The 26,261-nt window shown below is 36.7% G+C and overlaps 1 protein-coding gene across 5 annotated transcripts in view; it reads right to left on the bottom strand.

Moving 5' to 3' along the window:
• The window catches only part of DTNB (dystrobrevin beta), a 344,903-nt gene that overhangs the window by 211,584 nt on the left and 107,058 nt on the right, over positions 1-26,261 (bottom strand). For all 5 annotated transcript variants that reach the window (XM_027850435.1, XM_027850436.1, XM_027850434.1 and 2 more), the window contains 2 exons: positions 24,749-24,854; positions 19,974-20,140 (listed from right to left, as the gene is read on the bottom strand). In XM_027850435.1, coding sequence (XP_027706236.1) covers positions 19,974-20,140; positions 24,749-24,854 — 273 coding nt within the window. The remainder of the gene's footprint in view (positions 1-19,973; positions 20,141-24,748; positions 24,855-26,261) is intronic.

The following is a 26,261-nucleotide window of genomic DNA, read 5'->3' as shown; positions in this document are numbered from 1 at the left end:
TAACTATCGAAAAAGTCAATTAGTCTGGCATAACCTGTTCTTGATGAAGATGTACTTTGTTCATTTAATATTATATAGGTCCCTGTAAAAGACAACAGGAGAGCACTGAGCACTGAGTAGTACAATGTGGACTACTTTCTCAGTTAGCTACACAGAAAGGCACAAAAGAAATGTGCTAAAAGCTCATATCAGGAAGTGTTCCAGTTACTCTGCATCTCAAAACCAGCAATCGAAAAGAAGATGAAAGTCAACAGAGTCAAGCCTTTAAGGGTTTGGGACTGGCACTGGTGAAAAGAGCACCCATTCACAGGTGAAGTGCTAGATCTTTTAAAGTATCCCTAATGAGTCTTCCAAACTCTCAATAATACAAATATGGTCTTCATCCCTAAACTGGAGGGAGACAAAGAAAACTATAAAATAATATCACTAATGAATACCAATGTTTACATAGTAAATTAAATAATAGCAAAGAGTTTACAACAACATATTTTTAAAATTATGTATTATGACCAGACTGAATTTATACAAAGAATACAGGGTTGCATCAATATATGAGGAAAACTATAAACATAACAGACCATGTTAATAACAAACATAATAAAAACCACATGATTACATCAACAGATGCTGAAAAAGATTTTGACAAAATCTCACATCTATTTCTGCTAAAAACACTAGGAAGAATAAAACTAAATGAACCTTTACTTTATATAGTTAAGTAGAAACTATCTAAAACCGAGCACCAACATTATATGTAATGGAAAAAGACTAGAAGCCTCTACCATAAGAGAAGACTGCTAAAGCAATAATGTTCATTATCACTACAATTAATTTAATATAGTGCTGGAAATACTAACTATAGCAATAAGACAAGAAAAAAAATGGAAGGAATGCTATCACTTTTGTAGATGATATAAGAACCCCAAAGAGTCAACTTATAATTAAATAAAACAGAGACGGAGAAAGAGACTTTCTCCCTCCCCTTCCTCACCCTGATATGAGGTAGGTTGGTGCAGTGGATAGAATGCCAGGCATGGAGTCAGAAAGGTCTCAGTCCAAATCCAGCAGCAAGTTACTTAAGCTCTGTTTGCCTCAGTTTACTCATCTATAAAACGAGGGTAATAACAATAATAACCTCCCAGGGTTGTTGTAAAGATCAAATGAGATAATCATTGTAAAGTGTTTAGGACAGTGTCTGGCACATAGTAGATACTATATAAATGTTAGCCACTACTTCTACTACTACTATTATTATTACCAGATTGTCCCTGGGAGATACCTTCACAGGAGGGTTCAGCTTTGTGTCCTGGACTCTATGTCTCTCCTTTCTCAGTGTTCATCTCTATCCACTTTTCCTGTCTCATTCTCTCAGGATTTGCCACCCTCCCTACAGTACTTAAGTAGTATCTTCTATTTTTGTCAACATCTCTCTGCCTCTGCTGTCCTCCTTGTCTCTATCTCACTCTACGAATTTCCATATCTATATTTCTTTTATTTGTGAGCATTTGTCTCCTTTGGTTACACTCTTTGTCTGTTTCTCTCAGCATTAGTCCCCCTCCCCCCAACCATGTAGAGTGAAGCGAGCAGTATAATTTATATAATAATGACATCATTATGAAGAAAAAAGACTTTGAAAGATTTAAGAATTCTGATCAATGCAATGACCAATCATGATTTCATAAGAACAATGATGGAGCATGCTGCCCACCCCCTAATAGAGAGATGATAGATTAAAGATGTAGAATAAGTTAGACATTTTCAGACTGTGCCTTTATAGGTTATCTGTTTTGCTTGTCTATGAGTGTTTTACAAGGGTCTTGTTTTTCTTTTTCCCAGTGGAGGAACAGTGAAAGGGGAGAGGGACAGGCATAGATAAGGTTGTCCAAACCAAAAGAGAAACAAAAAGCTGTCACTGAAGAAAGAAAAATGCACAGAAGAAAACAGAAGGAAGGCCAGAAGAAATCACAACACGCAGCATGGCTTTGAGAGTTACATGTTGATTTATTATATACTTGAAAAGCAAACCATACATCATAGAAATTCACAGTTTCATGTATATTTCCCAAAATGTCCATTTTATTTGGTATTTAAGTTCAGAACAAAAGTAAATAAATCCCCTCCCCTCAAAAGTATCCCTAGGTCTCAGCATAATGCATGCCTAGTATTTTAGCCTAATGCCAAGCTTAAAAATTGAATGAGTCACAAAAGATAAAAATTGCAATGAAAAGCCATTTTACTAAATCAAAAATTAGAGAGTCAATGTAAGGGATATAAGGTGTGTTATTATTGTTATTATTTCTCAGGGTCCAATTTAATTGGTTTTTATATAGACAATGGTATGGGGGTTCTTGTAGGAACAGAAGTCTCTTCCAGAACACACAGGGAGAACTTTTAGAAAGAACAGGGACAGGGGAGGTTGTGGAAAGAAGAATTAAACTAATTTTTACAATTTTCCATAATACATTCTAGGTCCAAGAATGTAGCAGCTCATCCCACAGGCCAAAACAACCTCTAGCAGGAGACAAAGGTTGATATCAAATTCTGATCATGCCCCATATGAAACCAAACTCTGACTTCCCAGAGATGACAGCCGATATTGGTTTCAACAGCCTCTTGACAATAGTCATAGGACTAACTCCCACTTTCTTACTAGGGGCATGGTTTCCCCAGGGGTGTCGTATTAAGTTCAGGAAGCTTAAGCATTTATGGCTCCCATGGGAAAAAGGGCAACCTCCCTGGCCAGAAACATTAGATCTCCTCTGTAACAGTCTCTCCATAGGCTGAACAATAGCATGACCACAGGATGGTAGCAACAAGGTACCCATGGAGATGGATAGAGCCAACTTGGATATGGAAGCAAGGAGCAGAAGCAGAAGAAACGGAAGAAGAGCCACAAGAAATAAAATAAACCAGATACAGATTCTGGGGTTGGGGCATAGATGGTTCTACTGGCCCCTAAAAGGCACCCTAGATCTGGGACCCTCCATTAAATCTTCTCAGGAGGTTTCTGTTCCATACCTCTTTGGCAGAAAATTCAAGCCTATCCTTAAGGTTCACCATCTGCACGAGGTCCTTACCTAATAGCTCTTTCAACTTTTTGGTCCTCTGGGCAGTCAATATGCTCTTCTCCTCCTACACAACCTGCAGTGCTTCCTTTCTGGATGAACCACTCCAGCCCAAAGTCCCCACAATAACATAAAGAATACAGTAGCTTCCTTGACCTCATAAATACAAAGGCCTCCAGGAAACTTAAAAAACAAAACAAAACAAAACAAAAAACCTTTAGTAATCCTGTCAAAGTAAGAGCTGCAATGAGAGCCCAAAGCCTCTTTTCCCCAGCTGCAAATTTCTTCCTGCATTCTCTCCAGTGAGTCAGCATCAGTCTGGAACCTTGATGGATACCCAAGTCTAAACTCTCCACTCCCTGCCTCCAATGCCTGGTGTTACTTGATACAGATAAAAACCCTTTAAAAATCCACCCTACTTCACCTACATGGGATGCCTAACTCAACTCAGGACCCCAGCAGATTTCTCTGTGTCCATCTTCCTTGACTGCATCTGCACTATTTGAGTACCCCTCCTCAATACAGCTTGCTGCTTTACTTTTTCGCTGTCCCCTTCCACCTTGGGTTGCATTTTATCTAGCAGTTCTCTTCTTAGAAGCATGACATCACTCAAGGCTGTGACTAGTGATTAGTTAGCTGCACCTATTTCCCAAGTTTTGGATTCAGGGAATATTGAGATCAAGGACTAAACTGGAACCATGTGTGTTGATGGCAGGGCTCCTCTCTTTCTCCCCAACACCAGGGCTATGACAAGGGATCTTCCCCAAACTTCAAGTCCCTCAGGTTTTCTTCCTCTCCCACATAAGTAGCAGATAAAGTTAAGAAGGCTGTCGTTTCTTTCACTGGGATGTTTGTATTCTGAATCTCCCCATTACCAGTATTAAGATACACAGATACCACTGGCAATGTGACAGGGTGCGTAGGCACACATCGCTGTTTGAAACATAGGTTAAACGGCATCCACGGCTCCAAAAGCCCCAGTCCTAAACCAGATTCCACCACTCTCTGTACTATTCTGCCTGCCAGTACACGTTGTACAACCCTCTACCCCAAAAGCCTGCAAGACCGATATGATGTTTAAAATAACATTCTGCTTTTCCTGGAGAGTCAACACTACCAGCAAGGGATTCCTGAGAGAGTTAGGCAAGAGGCAAGGTAAGACTTCTAACCTCAACTCCCCCTGGGTTGACTCTATCAAGCAACAAGGAAGCAAAATGGCTTTAACAGCCCCTTTAAACAACTAGAACAGCTGAACTTGCACAAGATTAAAGTTACCCTTACAACAGCAGATACCTAACAAAATTTTCTAATTGAATTGACTATGCTAAATTTACAGAGAGCCTTAATACATAAATGGCTACTTAGGCATAATCAACCCAACCAAGGGGCTGCATGACCATTCTCAACTCTACCATTGCTAGTTCTCATTTCCTCTCCTTTCCCTCCCTTCCCCGCCCCACTCCGGGCTGCTCAAGAGGATGTCTTCCCCAACCTCACTGTTTATTTCATTTACAGCATCCTGACTCCTTTCCTACCTTACACCTTGATCTTCGCTCCTCTTTAGCTCAGAGCACCTGCGTGTTTTTCTTATACCAGGTACTCAATGGACTTGGAGACAAGAGGTTCATGAGCTTCAGTCCTAGTTCTGATCCTTACCAGCTATGTGATCCTGAGTAAGTGACTTCACCTCTGTGAATGTGTTTCATCTTCAATAAAATGGGGATAATATCTGTGCTATCTATTTTATAAGGTTTTGTGGAGAAAGGGCATTGTAAACTTCATATATAAATATATATCATATATAAATATTATCATTATAAGGAGAATGTTCAATTCAACAAAAAGAAATACTACTTAACAACGAGAGCTATGCCAAAGTGGCACAGGCTGTCTTAGGTTAAGTTCCCCTTCACCGAAAAACTTCAAGTAAAGGCTGGATGACCATTTATTAAGGATGCTCAAGAGGGAATTCATACCACACTGATGGTAAAGTATTTAATTTGAAAAGACCATAAGTCAACACTAAAATGGAAGGAGAGTTGGTGCATGACTTTTTATTCACAGATAATTGTGCACTCAATGCTACAACAGAATAGGGATCAATTCTCTGCAGCTTGTGCTAATTTTGGCCTGACAATTAACACCAAGAAAGCAGTCTTGGTGAAAACAGTCAGCACCACACCATCTATATGTAGAACCACTGGTTACAGCAAATAGAAAAATTTTGAATGCTGTGGATAAGTTCACTTACACCGATAGCATACTTTCCAGAGATGTACACATAAATGATGAGGTTGACATACATATTGCCAGAGCTAGCTTAGTGTTTAGGAGGCTCTGAAGAAAAGTGTGGGAGAGAAGAAGTATTAGGCTGCCTACCAAACTGAAGGTCTACAGAGCCATCATGCTAACCTCGTTGTTGGAAGCCTGTGAAATCTGGACAGCGTGTCAGCTCCATGGCAGAAACTGAATCGCTTGCATTTGAATTGTCTTAGGAAGATTCTGAAGATCATCTGGCAAGAAAAGGTACTGGACACTGAAGTCCTTTTTCTTGAGCTGAATTCCCAGGCATTCAAACTTCTGCAGAGAGCACAACTGCAATGGGCTGGCCACATTATTCAAATGCAAAACATTTGTTTGCCTAAAAGACTATTTTACAGAGAACTCAAAAAAGTCAAGTGCTCACAGGAGGTTAGAAGAAGCTATACAAGGACACTCTCACAGTCTCTCTAAAGAACTGTGGAATCAGTTGTGAGTCATGGGAGACAATGGCACAGGACTGCCCAGCATGGCATACCCACATCAAAGAAGGTGCTTAACTCTAAGAGCAAAGCAGAATTGTAATAGCTCAAAAGAAACATAAGATGTATAAATTTAGAGATAGCTCCACTCCGAATGTTCATATGGATTATTTGTGCCCAAACTTGTGGTAGATCCTTCCAAGATTACATTGGTCTGATCAGCCAGAGCCAGACACACTGTACCTTGACCCCAACGTAGTGATACCATTTTGGTCTTCTTCAAGCATGAAAGACAACAACCAATGGTTGGACTAGAGCAGGAGTGGGGAACCTGTGGCCTCAAGGCCACATGAGGACCTCTAGGTCTTCAAGCGTGGCCTTTTGACTGAATCCAAACTTCACAGAACAAATCCTTTTAATTTATTATTTATTTAATTTATTTACCAACTCCTGATAAGTATGAAAGAGCCAGCAATGGAGGAGTTTGCTGCCATTGATAATGTTACTGCTTCACATCCTCTATGAATGCCACTATCACTGCTGCCATCCCAGGAGCTCTTAGCCCCACTGCTAGAGCTCCAATATTGGAGTTGATAAACTAGGTGCTCCTACCCTGGAGACCAATACAACTACCACTTACTTTGAGCTAGAATTTGAACTCCCATCAGATGACAGAAAGAGAAATGTTACACAGCTGAATACTTACTACTTTTTTTCTAAATTAGTATATATCTATACAGATACATGTACATTCATTACATTTTCAGTTTATTCAGAAAAACAGCTGTATCCCAAATTTGTAATATGTGTAAAAAGGATTAGTCACAAGTCACTTAGACAGAATAACTTACATTTTTATGGTACTGTAGGTTTTATATAGCACATTATTTTTGCTTGATAAGATATTATGATTAATATAAAAACGGGCAAATATCTCCATTTAATAAAGCCACATCTCAGGGGGTTACTGAAAATACCATAAAAACAAAGGAGAAGAAATACATTCCCTCAAATCCCACCCTTTCCTACACATGGAAATTAGATGTGCATTCCCCATATTAGCTCTGGTGGCCACCTGTCAGGCTCGGAAAAGATCTAAAGAAGTGGGAAGGTTTTTGGAAAAGTGATGAATTGTTCAAAGGAAATTGTTCTTTTGAATAACTGCTTGGAGTAAGTCATTCATGTCATCTCCTTACTGTCGAAGTTTCACTGCTTATCATCTACATATGAATTCTTCCTTTGTTAGGTCTCCATCTCTTGAATAGTTGGAAATATTTCAAATATTCTGCTTTTGGAATCAAAGTTTATGCATCTGGACATGACAACAAGAAGAAAACAATTCAAAAAAAATAAAACAAATGTCACATGATATGGACTGTGTTAATATCCATCTGCCGAAATGACCTGGACTTAAGTGTTTCCAACAACCTCCTGAGAAGTGCCATCAGGCTCACCAGCAATCCTTCCAGTCCCTGAAGGAGCTCAGAAATCTCAAGGATCCTGAGTAAGAGAGGCTTTTAGTGATCTAGGGCTCTTGGTGATCTAACTCTGGATACTGGCTTACAGTCTAGAGGACTTCTGACTGGTTTAATAAGGTCAAGGTCTCCTTGGGGATATCCTACCACTTATGAGAAGAATCCTGCAAATTCTACTTTGCTTCAAACTATTTGCTTTAAACTATCCAGGATTACTGGATTAGAATCCCCTGAAGGCCCTAAGATTGACCAAACTATGGAGGGGCAAACCCAGGGTCAGAGGTTTCTTCTTCCTTTCTTCTGTTTTCCTCTTGAGATCCACAGTTCTCTGGGAAAGAATTAGGAAGTCTAGCATTCCCCAAGAAGTATGAATTTGTAAAACTGATGAGTTAAAATGTATGTCAGTAAGCTATGAGATACTAAATTCTTTGTTGGGGAAATACTTTCTCCATAAAGACAAAAGATCAAAAATACTCCCCACTCAAGTAAACAAGTCACTAACTTCTCTACCCAAAGATGTTCTATTTCCAAAAAACTTTAAGCACAACTGAAACTCCTCTCTGAAAGCAGATAAAAAATGGAGGTCACATGGGGGTGAAGAACCTTTCTAACCCCCAAACCACTCCATAATCTTCACCCAATTGCCTCAATTTTAAAGCAATCTTACAAACAGCCCAGGGCAAGTAATAACTTACGCTTGAAGAGAAATAAATGTTAATTTTGTTTATTTCATAGTATACCATATGAATCTCTTAGGATGTGGTGGAAGCAGCTGGGTGTGGGGGTGAGGAGAGTGCATAGGGCTTTACAACAAGGGAGAGATAATCCCCCAGATGAATAGATTCTACACTAACCATCTGTACTTCCCCCTACCATCCTCACTCCAGAAAATAAAGTTCTAGAATTCCATAAGTAGCAGGAACATTGGTTGTGACAATCAGTTTTGGGTTCAGGCCACAAAAGCAGGAGAGGTAACAGGGCAGGGGGCTCCATGCCATCCTTTGGCTAGATAGGATTTCAGAGCCACATGCTAGATCTGTAAAACTTTGGTATTTATTTGTAAGACTAATTAAACACATCTACTCTGGACCTTGGCAGCAGAAGAGATAAAGAATAGCAAATGGGAATAAAAATAAACAATTCTCTGTGAAGAACAAGCCAATTAAAAGGTAGCGAGTTCCCAAGGACAAAGCCAGAATTCAACAGCATTCCACAGCTATCATTTTCAAGTACCATCACCTGTAATCATAATCCTTGATGAGATGGTGCTAGGAGAAAAATAATTTACCTTACACTTAATTTGTATGTATTTTGTTTCCACTTTCTATGGGTACATTTTGTCTATCCTGATAAAATGTATGCTCCTTGAGGGCAGGGCATGTTCCATTTTTGTTTTTGTATCCCCAACATTTAGCACAGTGCCTGGAATGTTGTGGACACAATAAATGCTTGATTGTTGAAAACTGAATAATTGGTGAAAAACTCTCCTTATTGGTCCCTGGGTACCATGCCATAACCTCATACCTATCTCCACATATATTTGCCCTGACTAAAATAGATAACACTGATCCTTTTCTTAACTCCTTTTTCACTATTCTACATAATCTGACATGATACATTATCTTGTTTTTTCCCTCCATTTATGCCCTCCTTTAACCTCATAGCAGAATGGAGGTGAACCCTAAAGCAGGGGTTTGAACCTGCAGTCCACAGTAAATGCATAAATTTCAGGGGTCTATGAACCTAGAAAGAAAAAATATTTGGTTTCCTTTGTAATCCTATGGTTTTTATTTTATGCACTTAAAGACACTGTTCTGAAAAGAGGTTCACAAACTTCACCAGATTGCCAAAGGAGCCAAAGACAAAAAAAAAAAAAGGTACTCCTACCCTAGAGATTCTAAAAAGATATACCTAAAGGCCATGAGGACTAGAAGGTCCTTTCAAGATAGGCCATCTGATAGGCTGTCTTTCTATCATGTGAGGACTAGCTTCACTGAAGCTCATCACCAGAAAGCTGAACCTCATGGGATGAGTTTGTTTTGCCATAGGAACTCATGAGGACCATTTATTACAGTTATAGAGGGGCTGTAGCCTGTGCTAGTGGATGAAGCACCCAAGATGAAAAAAAAACCAGAGGTCTTCTAAGTACTGAAATATGTCTTTCTGTTTAATCAATTCAAGTGTATAAGTCTTGCTCAAAAATCTGCAAACCCCTTGAGGGTAAGGATTATTTCTTATGTTTCCCTCTGTAACCCCAGGGTGTTTAATGATGTATTAGGTACATAGTGGCCCTTCCTTGAGAGCTGTTGGATAGACAATTAGTACCAGGCAATGGAATGATGAACTGAGACACACTGGACCCATATTACTTGATAGAATTTAGGGGAGATGAAGCAAATGGTGAATGTCCAGCTACAAGAACATGACATGCTACTCTTGACAAGAGTAAGTTACCAAATTCTTGTTAACTACAAGGTCTAGATAAGACCATTAGCCCATTCACACAACTTCTATCATAGGATTATAGATTTATAGCTGGAAGGGACCTCAAAGACTATCTTGTCTGACCCTTTGTTTTATAGGTAAGGAGGCTGAGGCCTAGAACGGGTGATTTGCCCAGGGTCACAAAAGTGGTTAGCAGGGCCAGAATTTGAACCCAATCTTCTGAATCTAGATCCATTGCTATTTCCATGGTTCCACTAGACACTGGCTTAAATGGTGACCTAACATCCAAACAACTCCACTGAGCTGGTGTAAATTGTTTCTTAGAGTTTGTAAGAAATGTGTCAATATACTATTACATTACGGGAGGCTGTTAAACCAATATAAATTACAGCTACCAAAAAGAATGAAGCCAGCTGTTTGCTGAATGGAGGAGTCTGCCATCTGCTGGGAAGAAATATGAAATGGTCTAAGAATTTCTGTCGGGCGTAAACACAAACAGGTCTTCAGACAAAAGCAAATGCAGGCTAGGAATCTGAATAGCTAGAGGCAACATGTAAAAGCCAACTTGAAAAATAAATTTAAAAGCTCCATACTGGTATTGAATATACATATTACCTAAAGTCATTTTAATTGTGCCAAGGAAAAAATACATGCATACATATTTATATATAAATGTAATGTATACACATATAATGTTTAAAATATGTAGAGTATTAAAAGTATTTTTAATCACTTGAATTTCTCATATTCCTAAATGCTACAGCTCAAGTCACCAGAATCAAATTATCAGTCACACTTCCAGTACAATACCATATACACTTTCCTGGCAGTCTGAACTTGGCAGTCTAAAATATGGGCATTATAGCTCATTGTTATGGAAATAGGCCTGGACTGAGAGTCAGGAAACTCAGGATGTAGCCCCAGACCTACCACTAACTGACCCTCACTTTGTGACCTTAGACAAACCTCTTTTGTCTAGTCTCACGATTTCCTCATTTGCAAAATAAAGAAGTTGAACTAAATGATCTGCAAAGTTCCTTCTACCCCCAAATATTATCAGCATCTATATAACAGAAATTCAAAATTAAAACATGAAGTCTTTTCAAAAAATATCATCCCACTATGAAAAAAAGAATATATCAAAATGTAGTAAATATGTCCTTCTTGAATACCTTACTGGAATGAGCCAAAATTCCATTAAAAAATAAAACTTTTAGGGCAGCTAGATGGCTCAGAGGCTCTGGAGTCAGGAGGACCTGAGTTCAAATACAGTTTCAGATAGTTACTTAACTGTGTGACCCTGGGCAAGTCACTTAACCCTGTTTGCCTTGCAAAATAAATAAATGAAACTTCTATTAAATACAATACTTACCATTCTAAAAAAGTGTATACTCAAGGTTTCAAGGAGCAAGCAATCATATCAAAATAACAATCTGATTCTTCAAAAAGAATCAAGTCATTTTAAGAGTTTAGTCACCAAAGGATAACTAACTAGTTTAAAGATATCAAATAGAGGGTAGGAATGTATAACAGTGAGTTTCACCAGGGCTCAATAATCATTTATCATTTTTACTAAAAGTTCTTCAATTTTGCTGAAGACCCAAAACACTTTCATGTTACAAAATCCCAGTAGTGTTAACTAGCCAGAATATCTCATAAAGCCATGTGAGTGAGCAAAAGAGTGGCAGATAAATTATAATGTGGGCAAGTCTAATATAAAACAAAGTTATACTTATTGATAATCCAAATTTTATGTTGGTTGATGGGCTTCTGGCCACTAGCTATTACCTAGAGTCCTGGGTATCAACATAAAAGGTTTCCTGGACAACTCAAATATACTGCTGTCGCCAAAAGGCCCAACAGAGTGCCTGACACCATAAGCAATGAAATAAAACAAATGACATTCCAACCTTACAAAATCTATGTTTAACTTTACATGAAATACCCTGTATAGATCTGGTTCCTCCATCTCAAAAAGACATAATGGACCCAGAAAAGATCCACAGAAAATAAACTAGTATGGTATAGTCAAAAGAGCACTGAATTTGTAATCAAGAAACCTGGGTTCAAATTCTGACACTCTTTGATTCAATATTCAATATAAAATTATTAAATTCCTACTATGAAAGGCATTGTATTAGGTATGGGGTACAGGTATTTACAAAGATAAATAAATCCATGATAATTTGAGTAAGGAAAGAGCACTAACAATTACGGGGATCAGTAAAGGTTTCCCGTATGAAGCAGAGCGTGGACTAAGCCTTGATGGAAACTAAAGACTCTAAGTAGTGGACAAAGGGAGGTCTTACATTCCCAGGTACATGGGGCAGACAGCTTCGGTAAAAGCTTGGGGAATGGAGATGCAATACTACATTCAGGGAAAAAGCATATAGGTCAAGTGAGTAAAGGGAAGAAATATGAAATAATTCTGCAAAGGTAGAATGGAGCCAGACTGGAAAAGGCTTTAAATACTAAGCTGAGAAATTTCCGTATTATCCTACAGGCAATGGAGAGTCACAGATAAATTATAAGTAGGTGAGAAAACAGTCAGATTTGTACTTTAAGGAGGTTGCTTTGGCATCTATGGAGAGAATAGACTTGACTGCAAAGCGAAGAAACCAACAGCAAAAAGGCCAATTAGAATGGGGCAGATTTGGGAGATATTTGGAGACTGAACTGACAAGACCTGACAATGGACTGAATATGGGGGAGAGAAGTCCTTGCCCTTAAGGACAAGGGAGACAATATATACCCACAAAAACATATACAAAATATATACAGAGTAGTTTTGTAAGACAGGGTACTAGGAGCTAAAGGCAGGGGGGAGCGGAGTCCAGGAAAGCCTTCATATAAAAGAAGATAGGACATGGACAATGATTAGGCAAAGGTGTGATTAAACTAGTAAAAGAAAAACCAGGATCATATAAACCAAGGGAAGAGAAAGTGTCCAGGAGTGGGGTCAAACAGTGTCAAAAGCAATAGAGAGGTCAAGAAGGATGGAGGCTAAGAAAAAGCCACCAAGCTTCACAATTAACAGATACCTTGTAACCTTGAAAAGAACAGATTCAGTCAAATTATGGGATTTGAAGCTAAAATGCAAGGATTAAAAAATGAATTAGAGGTAAGTCAGAGGAGGTAAGGATTGTATATCTCACCTTTCTGGGCCTTGGTCTGCCCCTCTCTAAAAGGAAAGAATTGGCCTAGATAATCTCTAAATCTACTTCTCTTTGCTGCAAAAAGGTAAAGGAGGAGAAATATGAAATATTTTGTCTATGGTCACAGCTTTCCATATCTCTTTCACTTCTGGGTTTCTATCTATCTTTCCTTGGAAATATTTGAAATCTATTCTCCCAAAATCTTGGGTACATGTCAGATCATGCCAAGCTTTTCTCTCCTCTATCACCAATTCTAGGACAGGAGGTCCTTTTCTTTCTGCATATGAGCACCAAAAAAAATGGTATTTTGCACCCTCTGAGGTATATCTAATAGAGAAACCTGGAAAAAATTAGAGGTAGGGTGTAGAAGAGCATGAGGAAAGAGTTATTGGGTGGGAGACACACAACGCAGTGGTAGCTGTACTCCAATTAGTTTTTGTACTGAAAATGTTTTTCTCCTCATTGAGGAGACCTGTATGGATGAGCTTCTCTGTCGTTGCATAAAGGTAATAGTTAGCAAAGCTGCAGAAGTCTTTAAATTAGTCCTTCTTTTCCTGACCAACTATCCTAGGAATGTGTACACTGGCTTTGTGGTTGGACACACCACCAGAGAACTAAATGATGTTGGATGTCTCGTGGAAAACTGTTAGGTGATGGCCACATTGTAGGCCACAGGGTCCCTGAATTTATTGTTTTTAAAAAAATATTTTGAAAATGGTTTTTAATATAATTAGTTTCCTTTGTAATCTTACGTATTTTATTTTATGCATTAAAAATATTATTCTAAGCAGGGATCCTTTGGTTTGAACAGATTCCAACAAAAGAGAAGGAAAGCTAAACATAATCTTACTTTGTACCCACAATTTTGGTAAAATTAAGTTCGAAAAACATCCATATGATGCCACAGCTTAAAACACTATATATTAACTTAAAATACTATATATAAGGGAAGTCAACATGAGAAGGATAGAATGTTATCAATAATGAAATTTTGACAATATAGACACCAGTCATTCTAGGAAGTAAGAAAAGGAAGTGCTGTCTGCATAAACATACACAGGGAACTCATCAATCAATTTGCACAAGAATAGTGTGTGAAGGAACTGGGAACAGTCAGCCTGAAGAAAAGACATAGGTAAATATTTTAGCTCTCTTCAATACCAGCAGGGCTATATGGAAGAACAAATAGGTTTGCTTTATTTGGCTCCAGAAGACAGAAGTAGGAGCAATACGTAGAAATTGCAGAGAGGTAAATTTTGGCTCTATACATAGCCATTAAATCTGACCCAAAGTGGAACGGACTGTTTTGGGACATACTGGAGTCCCGATGACCAAAAGTTTTCAGGCAGAGGGTGTCTCTGGGATCCAGCAGAGGGGATTTTTTTTCAGGTATATATAGGACTACATGGCCTCTGAGGTACCTTCCAATTAACATACTAAGATTTTACGTGAAAAAACTGATGATGACTCTGTTAAGCGTGCCTCAGCAATACCTAGCTACATGCGTCACTGGGTCACAGATCAGGAGCTATTTTTTTTACCTTGTGCAAGTCTATGTATATCATGGGCTAAATACAAAGAAATCATCTCATGAAAGCTAACTTTGCAAACGCATATCGTTACCAGTACTATGAGCATATCATTACCAAATATGGATTACTGTGTTGGAGAGACCCTGGGTTTAATTCGGTGTGACAAATATTATAATCTCAGGACAAAATGAAACAAAAACAAACCACAGAATTTCTGAATCTCATAGAAAATTTGAGAGAAAAAAATAAATTTATTTATTTGGATTTTATATATCATATATTTATTTAAAACTCTTATTTCAGTATAGAAAAGAACAATTTTAGGATCACAGATGATAGTATTTTAATTTTGGAACAAGGATTTTAGTTTATTTAGTCTAAGCTCCTCATTTTCTTTATAAGAAAGCTGAAGGCTATGGAGTTGTGATTAACTTAAGGTCACTGCAAGTAAATAAGAATTCAAAGACTTGAACCTAGGTCCTCTGATCCCAAATTCAGTGTTACTCCCACTGTAACTCATTAACTCTAGCCAACAGCTAGTTACAGTTAACACTGCAACTCTACACAAAAAAGTGCAGTCATCAAAACCTACAATGTATTACGTAACACAGGAATAGACAAAATGAACTCACAAGTTCATCTATCATAAACACATAAAACTAACACCTGTACAGAACAGACACAGTGACTTCTTTCTGAACTGGAACTGTGGGCATGCTGATTCTTGACCCCAAGCTAGTTAGGCATATTTTCACTCAGAGCAGGTTCCCATGCCCTCACTTTTCCAGTAGATAAAGACTTTATTTTTTTCTTTACTCTCAAGAGTTAAAAACACTAAACTCAGTGTAAACCTGAGTACACCTGAAGACATCACACAGACACAAAGAAAATAAACATTAATTTAAACACTATATTCAAATATAACTGCAATAAATCTCACATACATATATACCACAATCCAAAACTGTGAGATATCTATGACTGTGCATCAATTTTAATATTAAGAATGCCTCTGAGATCTGATTTTTAAATTTGTAATCCTCATGACTATTAAGTTACAAGTAGAAATGAAACCAATAATGAAATAGATTAAACTTAATTTGCAACTAAAACACCAAGAAACAAATGCCAGTAAAGAAAAGAATAAAGAAAACTTTAGTCATCATTCAACTATCACCTTATAGGGAAAAAGTCACTTTTAGAAATTAATAATGTGCCATGTCCTAAAAGTAAGTAAAAGCACATAGTCCAAGCCAGGGTGCATGAGGAAATCTTCTGCTTCATTTCTAATAGCTAGAATTTGAGAACTCTTAGAGGAAACACACCAGCTGAACCAAGTGCTCTGAAAGGCAATGAGGAAGGATGACATCTCTAAGAAAGCCAGGCCCTAAATACGATGAATTGGAAAAAACAATCTCATTATTAAGAGCTGATTGGACTACGTGGAACATCAGCAGAGTATACTTTAGAAGAAGTAGAAAATGGTACATTTAAACATATTTCTGACTCATGATGGAAAACGCTACCCACCTCCAAAGAAAGAACTGATGGAGTCTAAATGGAGATCAAAGCATACTATTTTCACTTTATTTTTTGTGTTTTTTTTTCCCTTTGCAAACCATAATTTTTTTGCAAACCGTTTCTTCTTTCACAATATGACTAATATGGAAATATGTTTTACATAATTGCACATATATGACCTATATTAGTTGCTAACAATCTTAGAGACAAGGGAGGGAAGAGAGAAAGGGAGGAAACTGGGAACTCAAAATTTTATTAAAATTGAATGCTAAAAATCATCTTTACATGTAATTGGAAAAAATAAAACACACACACACACACACACACACACACACACACACACATAAGGCAATAAAGCCAAAGTGGCTGAATAAAAGGAAATAGTATAGTAAGCCCCATCAGCCCAAAAATCTTCCAGACAGATTCAAAAAACATGTCAGATCAAATCCTGATAGGGAAATCCAGGACAGTCAGTAAGTCACTTTTCCAGCACAGGGAAGCATAGGAAAAGACAGAAAGGTCTATAAACATTAGCCATATGATCTGGTTAGGAACATGCAGCACCCCAGAGCAAGGGACAGGCTGAGCTCCAAGGCAAGAAGCTGTCTCAGATATATGCCAGGGTTCTTCAAGCAAACAGGTGCTGGTGCCACCTGGCAGCTCTGTTGCCCACTACTAAGTTCTAGGTCACAGATCCATGGATGACAGGGGGACCTTTGCCCAGGGGCTGCATTCTAGGGTAGAGAGTGGTGTCAGGCCTTAGGCAGCGTAGCAAAAGAGGAGAAAACTCCAAAGCAAGCAGCAGCAGTGTGGCTCACAATCCAGGAGCAAAGCAGTGCCTGAGTTCCAGCTTCTAGCTCACTCTAAAACCTACATAAAAATAATCAGAGTGGGAATCACAAGCCTGGAGTATGTCACTGAACCAGCAGAGTTTCCGCCCTGGCAATATGGGTTAAGTCTAGCAGCATCTACTTTGCTCAGACCCAGACTCAGATCAGGAACTTGCAGAACTCAGACAAGAGAGGTAACAATCAGACTGTGCCCTAAATCAGATCACTTTGTGAGTACTGAAAACTTACAGGTCTCAACCTGAGATCCTGGAATAACACAACACATACTACCTCCAAACAAGTAGCAGAAGGACCAGCACAGACCGTCTCTCTAGATGTATATAGGATCACACACAAGCCAGTAACCACCACTTATAGAGGCGCAGAAAACTTGGAATACAATATTCCAGAGGGCAAAGGATACATAGGCTTATAGCCAAGAATAGCCTACCCAGCAAAATGGAGTATAATCATATACAGGAAAAATTGGACCTTTAATTAGAAGACTTCCAATCCTTCCTAATGAAAAAAAGTGCAGAGCTGTGTAGACATAGGAGTGAAGAAAAACATAAAAAGGTCAACATGAATACTCCATCATAAAAGACTAAGCAAAGAAAAACTGCTAACAATAAAATATGGGGATATGATTCATGTGTTCTCTCTGACCCCTAATCATCTTCAGGGATCATAGAGGGAATCTAAGAAGAACAAACCTAGGAATGGTTGTTATATCTTTGTGATCATAGAAGAATGGAAAGAGAAGAGAAAAGTAATATACTAGGGGAAAAAGGGAAAGGAAGCTTAGGGGAAATTATCTCATGGAATCTCAGTGCACAAGTAGATATTCATACAAACAAGGAGGAGGAGGACATGGGAGGAGGAGCAGCTGACCCTTGAACCTCACTCTTATTTGACCTGGTCAAAGGAAGAAAGAATACACACACACACACACACACACACACACATTTTAGAAATGATGAAAGGCGTAGTTTCGGAGAAACCTGGAAAGACTTAGGTGAACTGATGCAGAATACAGTGAACAGAACCAGGAGAACAATGAATTACAATGAAAACAACATGACAACCAACTTTAAAAGAATTAGGTACTATAATCACTGTAATGACAAACCATGATTCCAGAGGATTTATGATGAAGCAAGCTACCTACCTCCTAATGGAGTGATGAATGACTCAGAGGGCAGAAGAGACATAATTTTTAGAATATGACCAATGCAAAAATTTGTTTTTTGCATGTTTGTAACCTGTATTTTGCTTTCATTCTCAATTGGTGAGGAAGAGTTGGGGAAGTTGGAGGAAGATGAGAAATAAATTGGATTTTTACTGATTAAAAATACATATACATATATATGTGCATATATATTTTTTAAATAAATTCCCACACAGCTCAGAGAGGTAGGAATAAAGTATTACATGTCTCTTTTTTTTAACCTAAGTCTGTCATGATACATAAAATAAATTATCTTAAAAAGAAAGTGAATAAAGCCCAGTGTTCTTCTAAAGCGTAAATTAACTAAAAAACTTCTTTTCCCCAAATCTTTGGTGATAGAAATCTTTCTAATTTGCATTTTTCATTATTATCACTACTGTCAATTTAAAGGACACAACCCACTTTCCAATTCACACTGCATAAAATCAACTGCAGTTATTTACCAGGGAATGCAGAGTATATTTCATTAGAGGTGAATGTTTGTCGGGAATGTTGTATTGTATCAAACTAAAATATCACAAAATTTTTAAAAGTAAAATGCATTCATTTTCCTAACTTAAGTACATAAAACATTATTTCTTCGGTAATTTAGGATCTTGTAAAACCTCAGTTAAAATTTTGAACATAATTTCTCACAGCACTAAGAGATTTCTAAAGACTATCATATAGTCAACACAACCTCTCAGTGCCCCTAAGCAACTCTCTAAGAGGAAGCTGCAGAGAATTTGCTCATTTGCATTGATAAAGGGAAATTCCTCTTTGGTGTTTCTAACCCTGAAGTCACAGATTCCCTCAAAAAACAAAAACCCACAAAAAAGAAAAAAATGAAAATAGAACATAAAAAGACCCTTTCACCTCAAAGAATCTATAACTTTGACTGGTCTTACCATTGCTGTAAGAAGGTATGGAAAATTTGTATTGGTTTTAGGGCATATTCTGGAAGTTTAGTATATTTTATCCTTGTTTTTACTGAAGATAGATTTTTTAAAAATGTATCTTATTTATGACCTTTTTCTTTACATCATAATCATTTTCCATCCACCCTCCAGAATGAACCCTCCTTTGTGACAAAGAATAACAATTTTTAAAAAGAATCTGATTGAATGATCGTATCTGAAAATCTATACAACACTTTATCCTAGTAGCCCTGAGCCTCATAAATTTTTCTTCTTAATTTAACTATCATTCAAGTAAAGAAATGAAAAAAAAATCTCGTTAACTGAGGATTCCTGTTAGATGAATTCTGGTAAGCCACATAGATTCAAGAACCTTGCTCTTGAATGAACTGTACATACTTGAGTACAGCACCTTTACATCTGCCTGAAGGCAAAAATCTACCTAATTTATTAAATTCTTTTAAAATTTCAACTTTATATAAGACAAAGAGAAAACTTGACCAGAATTTATACTGTAAAATGTTTTAATGATTACCCAAAGCTAGAAATTATGCTTGTTGAATTAAATTGGAAGTCCAAATATTTTGAGGGCCATTTTTCTGACTCAATTTTCAAAAGATTAAAAAAGTCTCATACTCCTTGTCCAGAAAGAAATTGATTTTGTATCTCATTTCTTCAGCTAAACATTGACTGGGGAATGCAAAAGAGATTCTTTTTCAGGTCTAGGTCAGCCCAGAAGACCAACGAGGCTCCTTCCAACTCTAAAATTCTGTGACCTTTCTTTATATAAAAATGCACGTTTTATCTGGAGTTTTCACATATTACCTATCAATCTTTTTAGAGACAAGTAGTGAAGCAGTCTATTTTATAAACTAGGGGCATACTAGTTAACTATTATATTAGATAAAGGGATTTCAGTGCTGAGAGGGAACCTAAAGGGTAACCAACCTACTCATTTTACAGATAGAAAATTTAATGTGCCAAGCTCTTATTAACCTATTAGCAATATCCGTCCAGTTAGAAGCTGTATGCTTCTGGACATTTGTTCAGCAAAGACTCAAGGCAAAGACAGAAGGCAAAGTTACCCAAGAGGAGTGTTCCTTCATCTGGTGTTGGTTGCTGTGAGGGCCATTAGCATGGCCCCGCCAAAAGCAGTTTTGGCAGAGCTGGTAGTTGTGGCACTGCTGGCATCTGTATCGGAAACCCATCATACTCTCACACCGGCAATATGAACACTCCACAGGATGGAAGACTTGAAGAAGGGAAGTAAAAAAGGGTGGGGAGAGAAGAGGAGCAGGGGAAAGAGAAAGAGAAAAATTTTGTTTATTTAAATGAATGAAATCAGAATGAAAGAGTTGAAACTAACAAAAGAAATCAATGATTGAATCTAAAATAGAACTGAAAGCCAGGTATGCTGTTCCCTATCTTCTTTCTCCTCTTATATTTTCCTTTATCTGAAACACCTTTCTTTAATATTAAATGATTTAGTCAAAATAATATTAGTACATTTGTACATAAAAACATGTTAAGTTTTAAAAATACATTTAAAATTATATCTTAAATGAAAACAAAATTGGGCACCCAAAAGTATCTTCATTTTTATAATAATAATTGTCATTATTATTATACTTAGGGCAGGGGTGGGAAACCTTCAGCCTTGAGGTCACATGTAACCTAGATTTTTAAGTGTGGCTTTTTGACCGGATCCAAATTATACAGAACAAATAAAATTTGGATTCAATCAAAAGGCCTCACTTATGAATCTAGAAGGCCACATGTGGCCTCAAGGCCAACCTGACCTAGGGGTCTATAAAGCTAGAAATGGCCCAGGCCTCTCTAGATCTCTGAAAGTCCTTGAGTAAACAATTTTTAAAAATCAAAATATAAATCTCTAGTGGGTGAATGAGGAATGGAATCTGGGAATCAAAAGCCCCTAAGCACTAATTCCTGCTCTACAAGTTAGTACCTGTGTAACTTTAGGCAAGTGACTTAATCTCTCTTTATCTCACTAATTTTCCCCACCTATAAAACAGAAGCCCCTCTTTTCTTCATAACACTTGATTGTTGAGAGCTGTCTATAGTGTAAAATACAAAGTATTATTTTCAAAAGAAATCACATTCACATAGGCAGGAAAAAAAAGACTAAAACTACTGCCGCTATTCAAGTATCAAGAAATAAGGTACTTTAACTTTCAAAGGCATGAAATTACATTTTCTGGCTTGTTCACTTTCTCTGTAAAATAATCTTCACCTACGTTTCAATCAAGAGTCTCAATTTTGTGCTTAGCTTTTAACAAAGAACACTGCATATTCAAATGTTAGCATTCAAAATTGTGAACAGAATTAAAGCTAACATAAAAATTGAAATGTTCTTTACTTTTCAATATTCATTAAAAATCCACATTCATAAATTCATAATTCATAAATTCAAGTTCAGAGCCAATGCATATTTCTGTGGTCAGGAAAATATAAGAAGCCAATTCAATTTTATGACATATGATTATATCTAACTTTGGGTGAGTGATTTATTTCTATAATATCTACCTGATTGTTCTACTACATTTGATGAAATTATAGACTCATACAAACGTTTTCTTTCTTTAGGCTAAAACCTAGAGTAATAAAAAAGATGAAAGGAATAAATAAGATTCCACTTTCAAATGTACTGTTGCTCTCTAGGAATATCCTAACTAAGACTGAGCATAAGTGAGCAGCTCTATACAAAGGAAGATTGGGAACACCTATTCTACAAGCAGTTTGCAAATGAAATTATATGCGTGACCAAAACCAAGAAAAACATTCTACACCAACAAGTGGGCAATTACAGAGATGTTTGGAGGGTGGGATTATGCTGCCACTTGTTACTTTCTCCTCACATCATGGGGCACAGAGACATAGGAGCAGGGCACCTTCTACAGTGTAGTGCCTATTCAGTAAGACTGCTCCAGTCTAGACCTCCAGGGGTTCTATAAGATTCATGTACTTTATTGGTGTCCCCCCTCAGCTTTCTCTTAAACTGGGATATGTTTCAGGCGCCATTAATTCATTGAGTGGTGAGGTTACATCATAATATGCAATACATACCTGCATACTAAGCTATACTTCATTATAACAGAAGGTTCTAATTAAATATTTAACCGTCAATATAAATTTTTTTCCCTGTTAGATCGCATCTCTAAGTACACATGATGGAAGACAACAGGAAAGTACAATTTGTTAAACAACCATGAGCGTTGCAAACTTTTTCAAGAATATATCTAATATGCAAATCAAAGCTAAACAGAATTATAATTCAATCTAATCTCCACATGTTTAGAATTCCTATTCTCTCTAGGAAAACTAGTTTCTAAAAGAATAGAACAGGTGGAGGCAGCTAGGTGGTGCAGTGAATAGAGCACCAGCCCCGGAGTCAGGAGGACTTGAGTCTGGCCTCAGACAAATAACACTAGCTAGCTGTGTGACTCTGGGCAAGTCACTTAACACTAATTGCCTCACTAAAAAAAAAAGAGAGAGAGAGAGAGAAAGAGAGAGAGAGAGAATAGAGCAGGTGAGGGAAATTACAAAATATTAAGAGTTCAATACATTGTTAGTGGAGCTGTGAATTGGTCCAACCCTAGAGAAAGCTATTTTGAATTACACACAGTAACTAAAATATCCGTGTAATGATAATGATAACAACAATAATATTTATAGAGTGCCTGCTATGTGCCAAGGACAGTGATAAGCACTTTACAAATATTATCTCATTTGATTACATCCTTTAACCCAGAGCTTACAGTGTTAGGCATATATTTTAAGAAGGTTAGCAAAAATAATAAAGCTCTCCCTTATACACCAAAATATTTATAGCAGCACTATGTGTGAAAGCAAAGAACTGGAAGCAAAGGAAAGGCTCATTGGTGGGTAATGGTTAAACAAATTATAGACCATAAAAGTAATAAAATATTATTACTAAGCTGTAAGAAATTATTAATATAAATAATACAAAGAAATATGGAAAGTCTTCTATGAACTGACTCAAAGTGAAGTTACCAAAAGCAGGAAAACAATACACAATGATCACAATAATGTAAATGTAAAGAACAACAACAAAATAATTGAAATGTAGTACTATGAAATTATAATTACCAAACTTGGCCCCAAATAAGAGACATGAAAATAAATCTACCCTTACTTCTTTGTAGAAGTGGAAGATCACTGACAGGGGACATTGTGAAACATTGCATATAACAACAAACTTTTAGCTTTGCTGAACTCTTTTCTTCTTCTTTTAAAATTCTTTATAATGGGATTTGGAGGAAGGGATACTGTAAGAAATTTATATTGTTATATAATAGATTTAGAACTGGAAGAGACCTCTGAAAACACAAAATCCAATACTCTCATTTTACAAATGAAGAGACTGAGGAACCAAGAGATTGAGTGATTTACCCAGACCTGCAGAGTTAATAAATTTCTGAGGTGGGATTTGAACCCTGGACGTTCTGCATTTTATCCACTACTCTAAGATGTTAAAACACTAAGAGATAGCATGTTTTGGAATTGTTTCACATGATAGAAAAAATTTTAAGTACTTAGGTAAATACTAATGTATTTAGTAGGTAATACACGGAATCCCTGTCTGTGGTTTCGTACCATTCTTTATCCCTAAGATTAAAGTTATAAAAATGGCTCAAGGGAATTTAAAAAAATAATTAAGAGATATTCTAAGGCATCATAAAACAAAGTGCTAAAGTTTAATAAAAATGATGAGATTTGTTTGTGTTTACCTAGGAACACTGAATGCAGAATGACTTGATTATAATATTTCTTCCCTGTAACTGAATTGGATATGAAACAAATAACAAATTCTGAAGACTTTAAAAGAGGTATTGCTGATAACAGAAATTAATAAGCTAGTATATTGTCATGAAACCAATTTAAATCTGTACAAAATATTCAGAGTTTAATCTGTTTAAAAGATTCAAGGATTCTAAGTTTTGAAAAGCTCATCATTTCTAGCTGCAGCAGTTGGGAAAGCAAATTAGTACTGTGTGCAAAACAAGCTACACCTATGCCTAATTAAGAAGCTAAAATGTTAGTTTACTCAATATTAGCATACTTTAAAAGACAGCAAAGATTTCTATCTGTTTAGCGGAAAGAAAAAACAGAGAAGGAGGCTTCCATGCTTTTCAATAGCAAGAGGAATGGAAAGAATAGTGGAGGCAAAAAGCAAGGTAGAGAAGGCAAAGGCCTTCCTTTGATTTAGGTCTAACATTCTAGCTAAGGAAATAGCTACCACTGACTAGGTCAGAGAAAAAGCATAACGGACCTTTGAGAAATAAACCCAAAGACTTAAGATAAATTGCTGGAAAAGACTTTTGATTCCAACCTAAGATTAAAAGTGCATTGACAAAAGAAAAGTCAGTGATTGGTTAAAAAAAATTCAATATTAACAGTAACAAATTGTCCTTGAGGCACTTATATCTTTACAAATTTTCTACAAAGCAATTAAATGTTTGTATAGTTGATTGTAAGTTCAACTGCTTTAAGAAGAAAGGTATTTCAGACATCAAAAATGAGTGGAAAATCCATGGATAAATCAAGTGGGCTCATGAAAAAAGTCACTTCACGTAAACCCATAAAAAAAAGTGCCTATGTAGCCATGGTACCTGAGTACCACCTGGTGGCAATGTACCTAAAAGTTACAGATTTAGCTTGAGAAGAAAACTCTTGTCAAAATAGAAACCATTAAGTTAAAATCATGAAATAACAGCAAATGTCAGTTATCACCATCAATTATAATAACTAAGCCCCTATTTATATTTAATACATACAATTTTCTACAGAGTAAAGAAACATTATCAAATATTCTACTTACCATTTTCAACATGGGCAAGTCTATGCATGAGAGGTAGCCAGACAAGGCACTGAGGAGGAGGATCGGCCATCAATGTGTCTAAAAACATATTTAGCATTATCTTTTTCTGTAAATAGAACAGAAAACAATTTCTTTAACAGAAAGGATATTTTTTCTTTCCCATATATCTCTCCAAAACAAACTTTTAATTCAATTTAATAAGTGTTTACTAAAAACCTACTATTTACAAGGCACTAGGCTTTTAAGATTTAAATTCTTTTCTTAAATTCAAACCTTTACATATGAAATTACAATAACAAAAACAAAATACTACCATATATTTATACATATATGTTATATATGCCTATATGTGTGTATGTGTATATGTGTATACATATATATGTCCATATATACACATAACCCACTTGTTTATAAATTATTGAAATGTATTTCCATTTGTACCCTGTAAGAATGTACTTATAGCACTGTTGGGCATTTGTGGTGAAAGTACAGTGATTGTTCAAATATAAGGAAATAGCCCAATGAACATGGTTGTGGGAGGGGAAAAAGGAAAAAAACCTAGTCAGTTGTAACTTGTATCTGTTGTAATAAACATGTAAAAAGTGTGTATATTTGTATGTATGTGTGTGTATATATATGTATATATATTTCATTTGATACTAACAACAATTCTATAATAAAAAGATCACACATTTTCACCTGCGTTTTATAGAAGTGAAAAGTCACACAGAGGAAATTAATGCAAGTTAGTGACAGAAACAGAATTACAAAACAGGTTAGAGAATATAAACTCATTATGAGTTAAAATTATTTCATTCTTTGTACCTATATCTTCAGCACCTAGTAGAATGCTTCACACATAACAGGTGCTTAATATATTGTGACCTCTCCTATTGATCAATTGTTGATTGACTAAATTACAACACAGGCCTCCTGCCGCTAGTTCAGGGCTTTCTTTCTGTTAACCACCATGGCTTTATATCCTAGCAGTACATGGACTGCTTTTACTACCTGAGATATAAGGAGTTTCTCTTGTTCTTCGTGATCCCAGGTGGACACTCCACCTGTCCCAGTAATGCTTCTATGCTATATTATACAACTTTGCTCTATGTACATAAATTATACTTCTGCATGTGACCTAACATCTGATTACTCTATGCAACTCTGATATGACACTGTCTGTTAACGTATAGTCTACACTATCTAAATCTAATTACCTATGACTGTTATGTTAGTTTATGAATGCGTATTGTATGTAGCTATAGACAGTCCAGAGTACCCCATGTAATTTATAGGGATTGCAAATGTTTTACATAAGGAAGAAGGTTAAGATCGTCTTTAGTCAAGTCCTAGAGATCAGAGTCTGCCCGTACAAGACAACTATTCACAGCAACACTCCCTGAAAGAACTTTTCTCCTTTAAAAAAAAAAGAAATTGTTGCTATATTTTAACATAATATTCATTTCTGTGTGTGTGTGTGTGTGTGTGTGTGTGTGTGTGTGTGTGTGTGTGT

The sequence above is a fragment of the Vombatus ursinus genome, unplaced genomic scaffold, assembly GCF_900497805.2.
Source record: "Vombatus ursinus unplaced genomic scaffold, bare-nosed wombat genome assembly UNPS02009062.1, whole genome shotgun sequence".
NCBI lineage: Eukaryota > Metazoa > Chordata > Mammalia > Diprotodontia > Vombatidae > Vombatus > Vombatus ursinus.
Note: the sequence above shows the minus strand (reverse complement) of the source record. Positions and strands in the feature narration are given on the sequence as shown.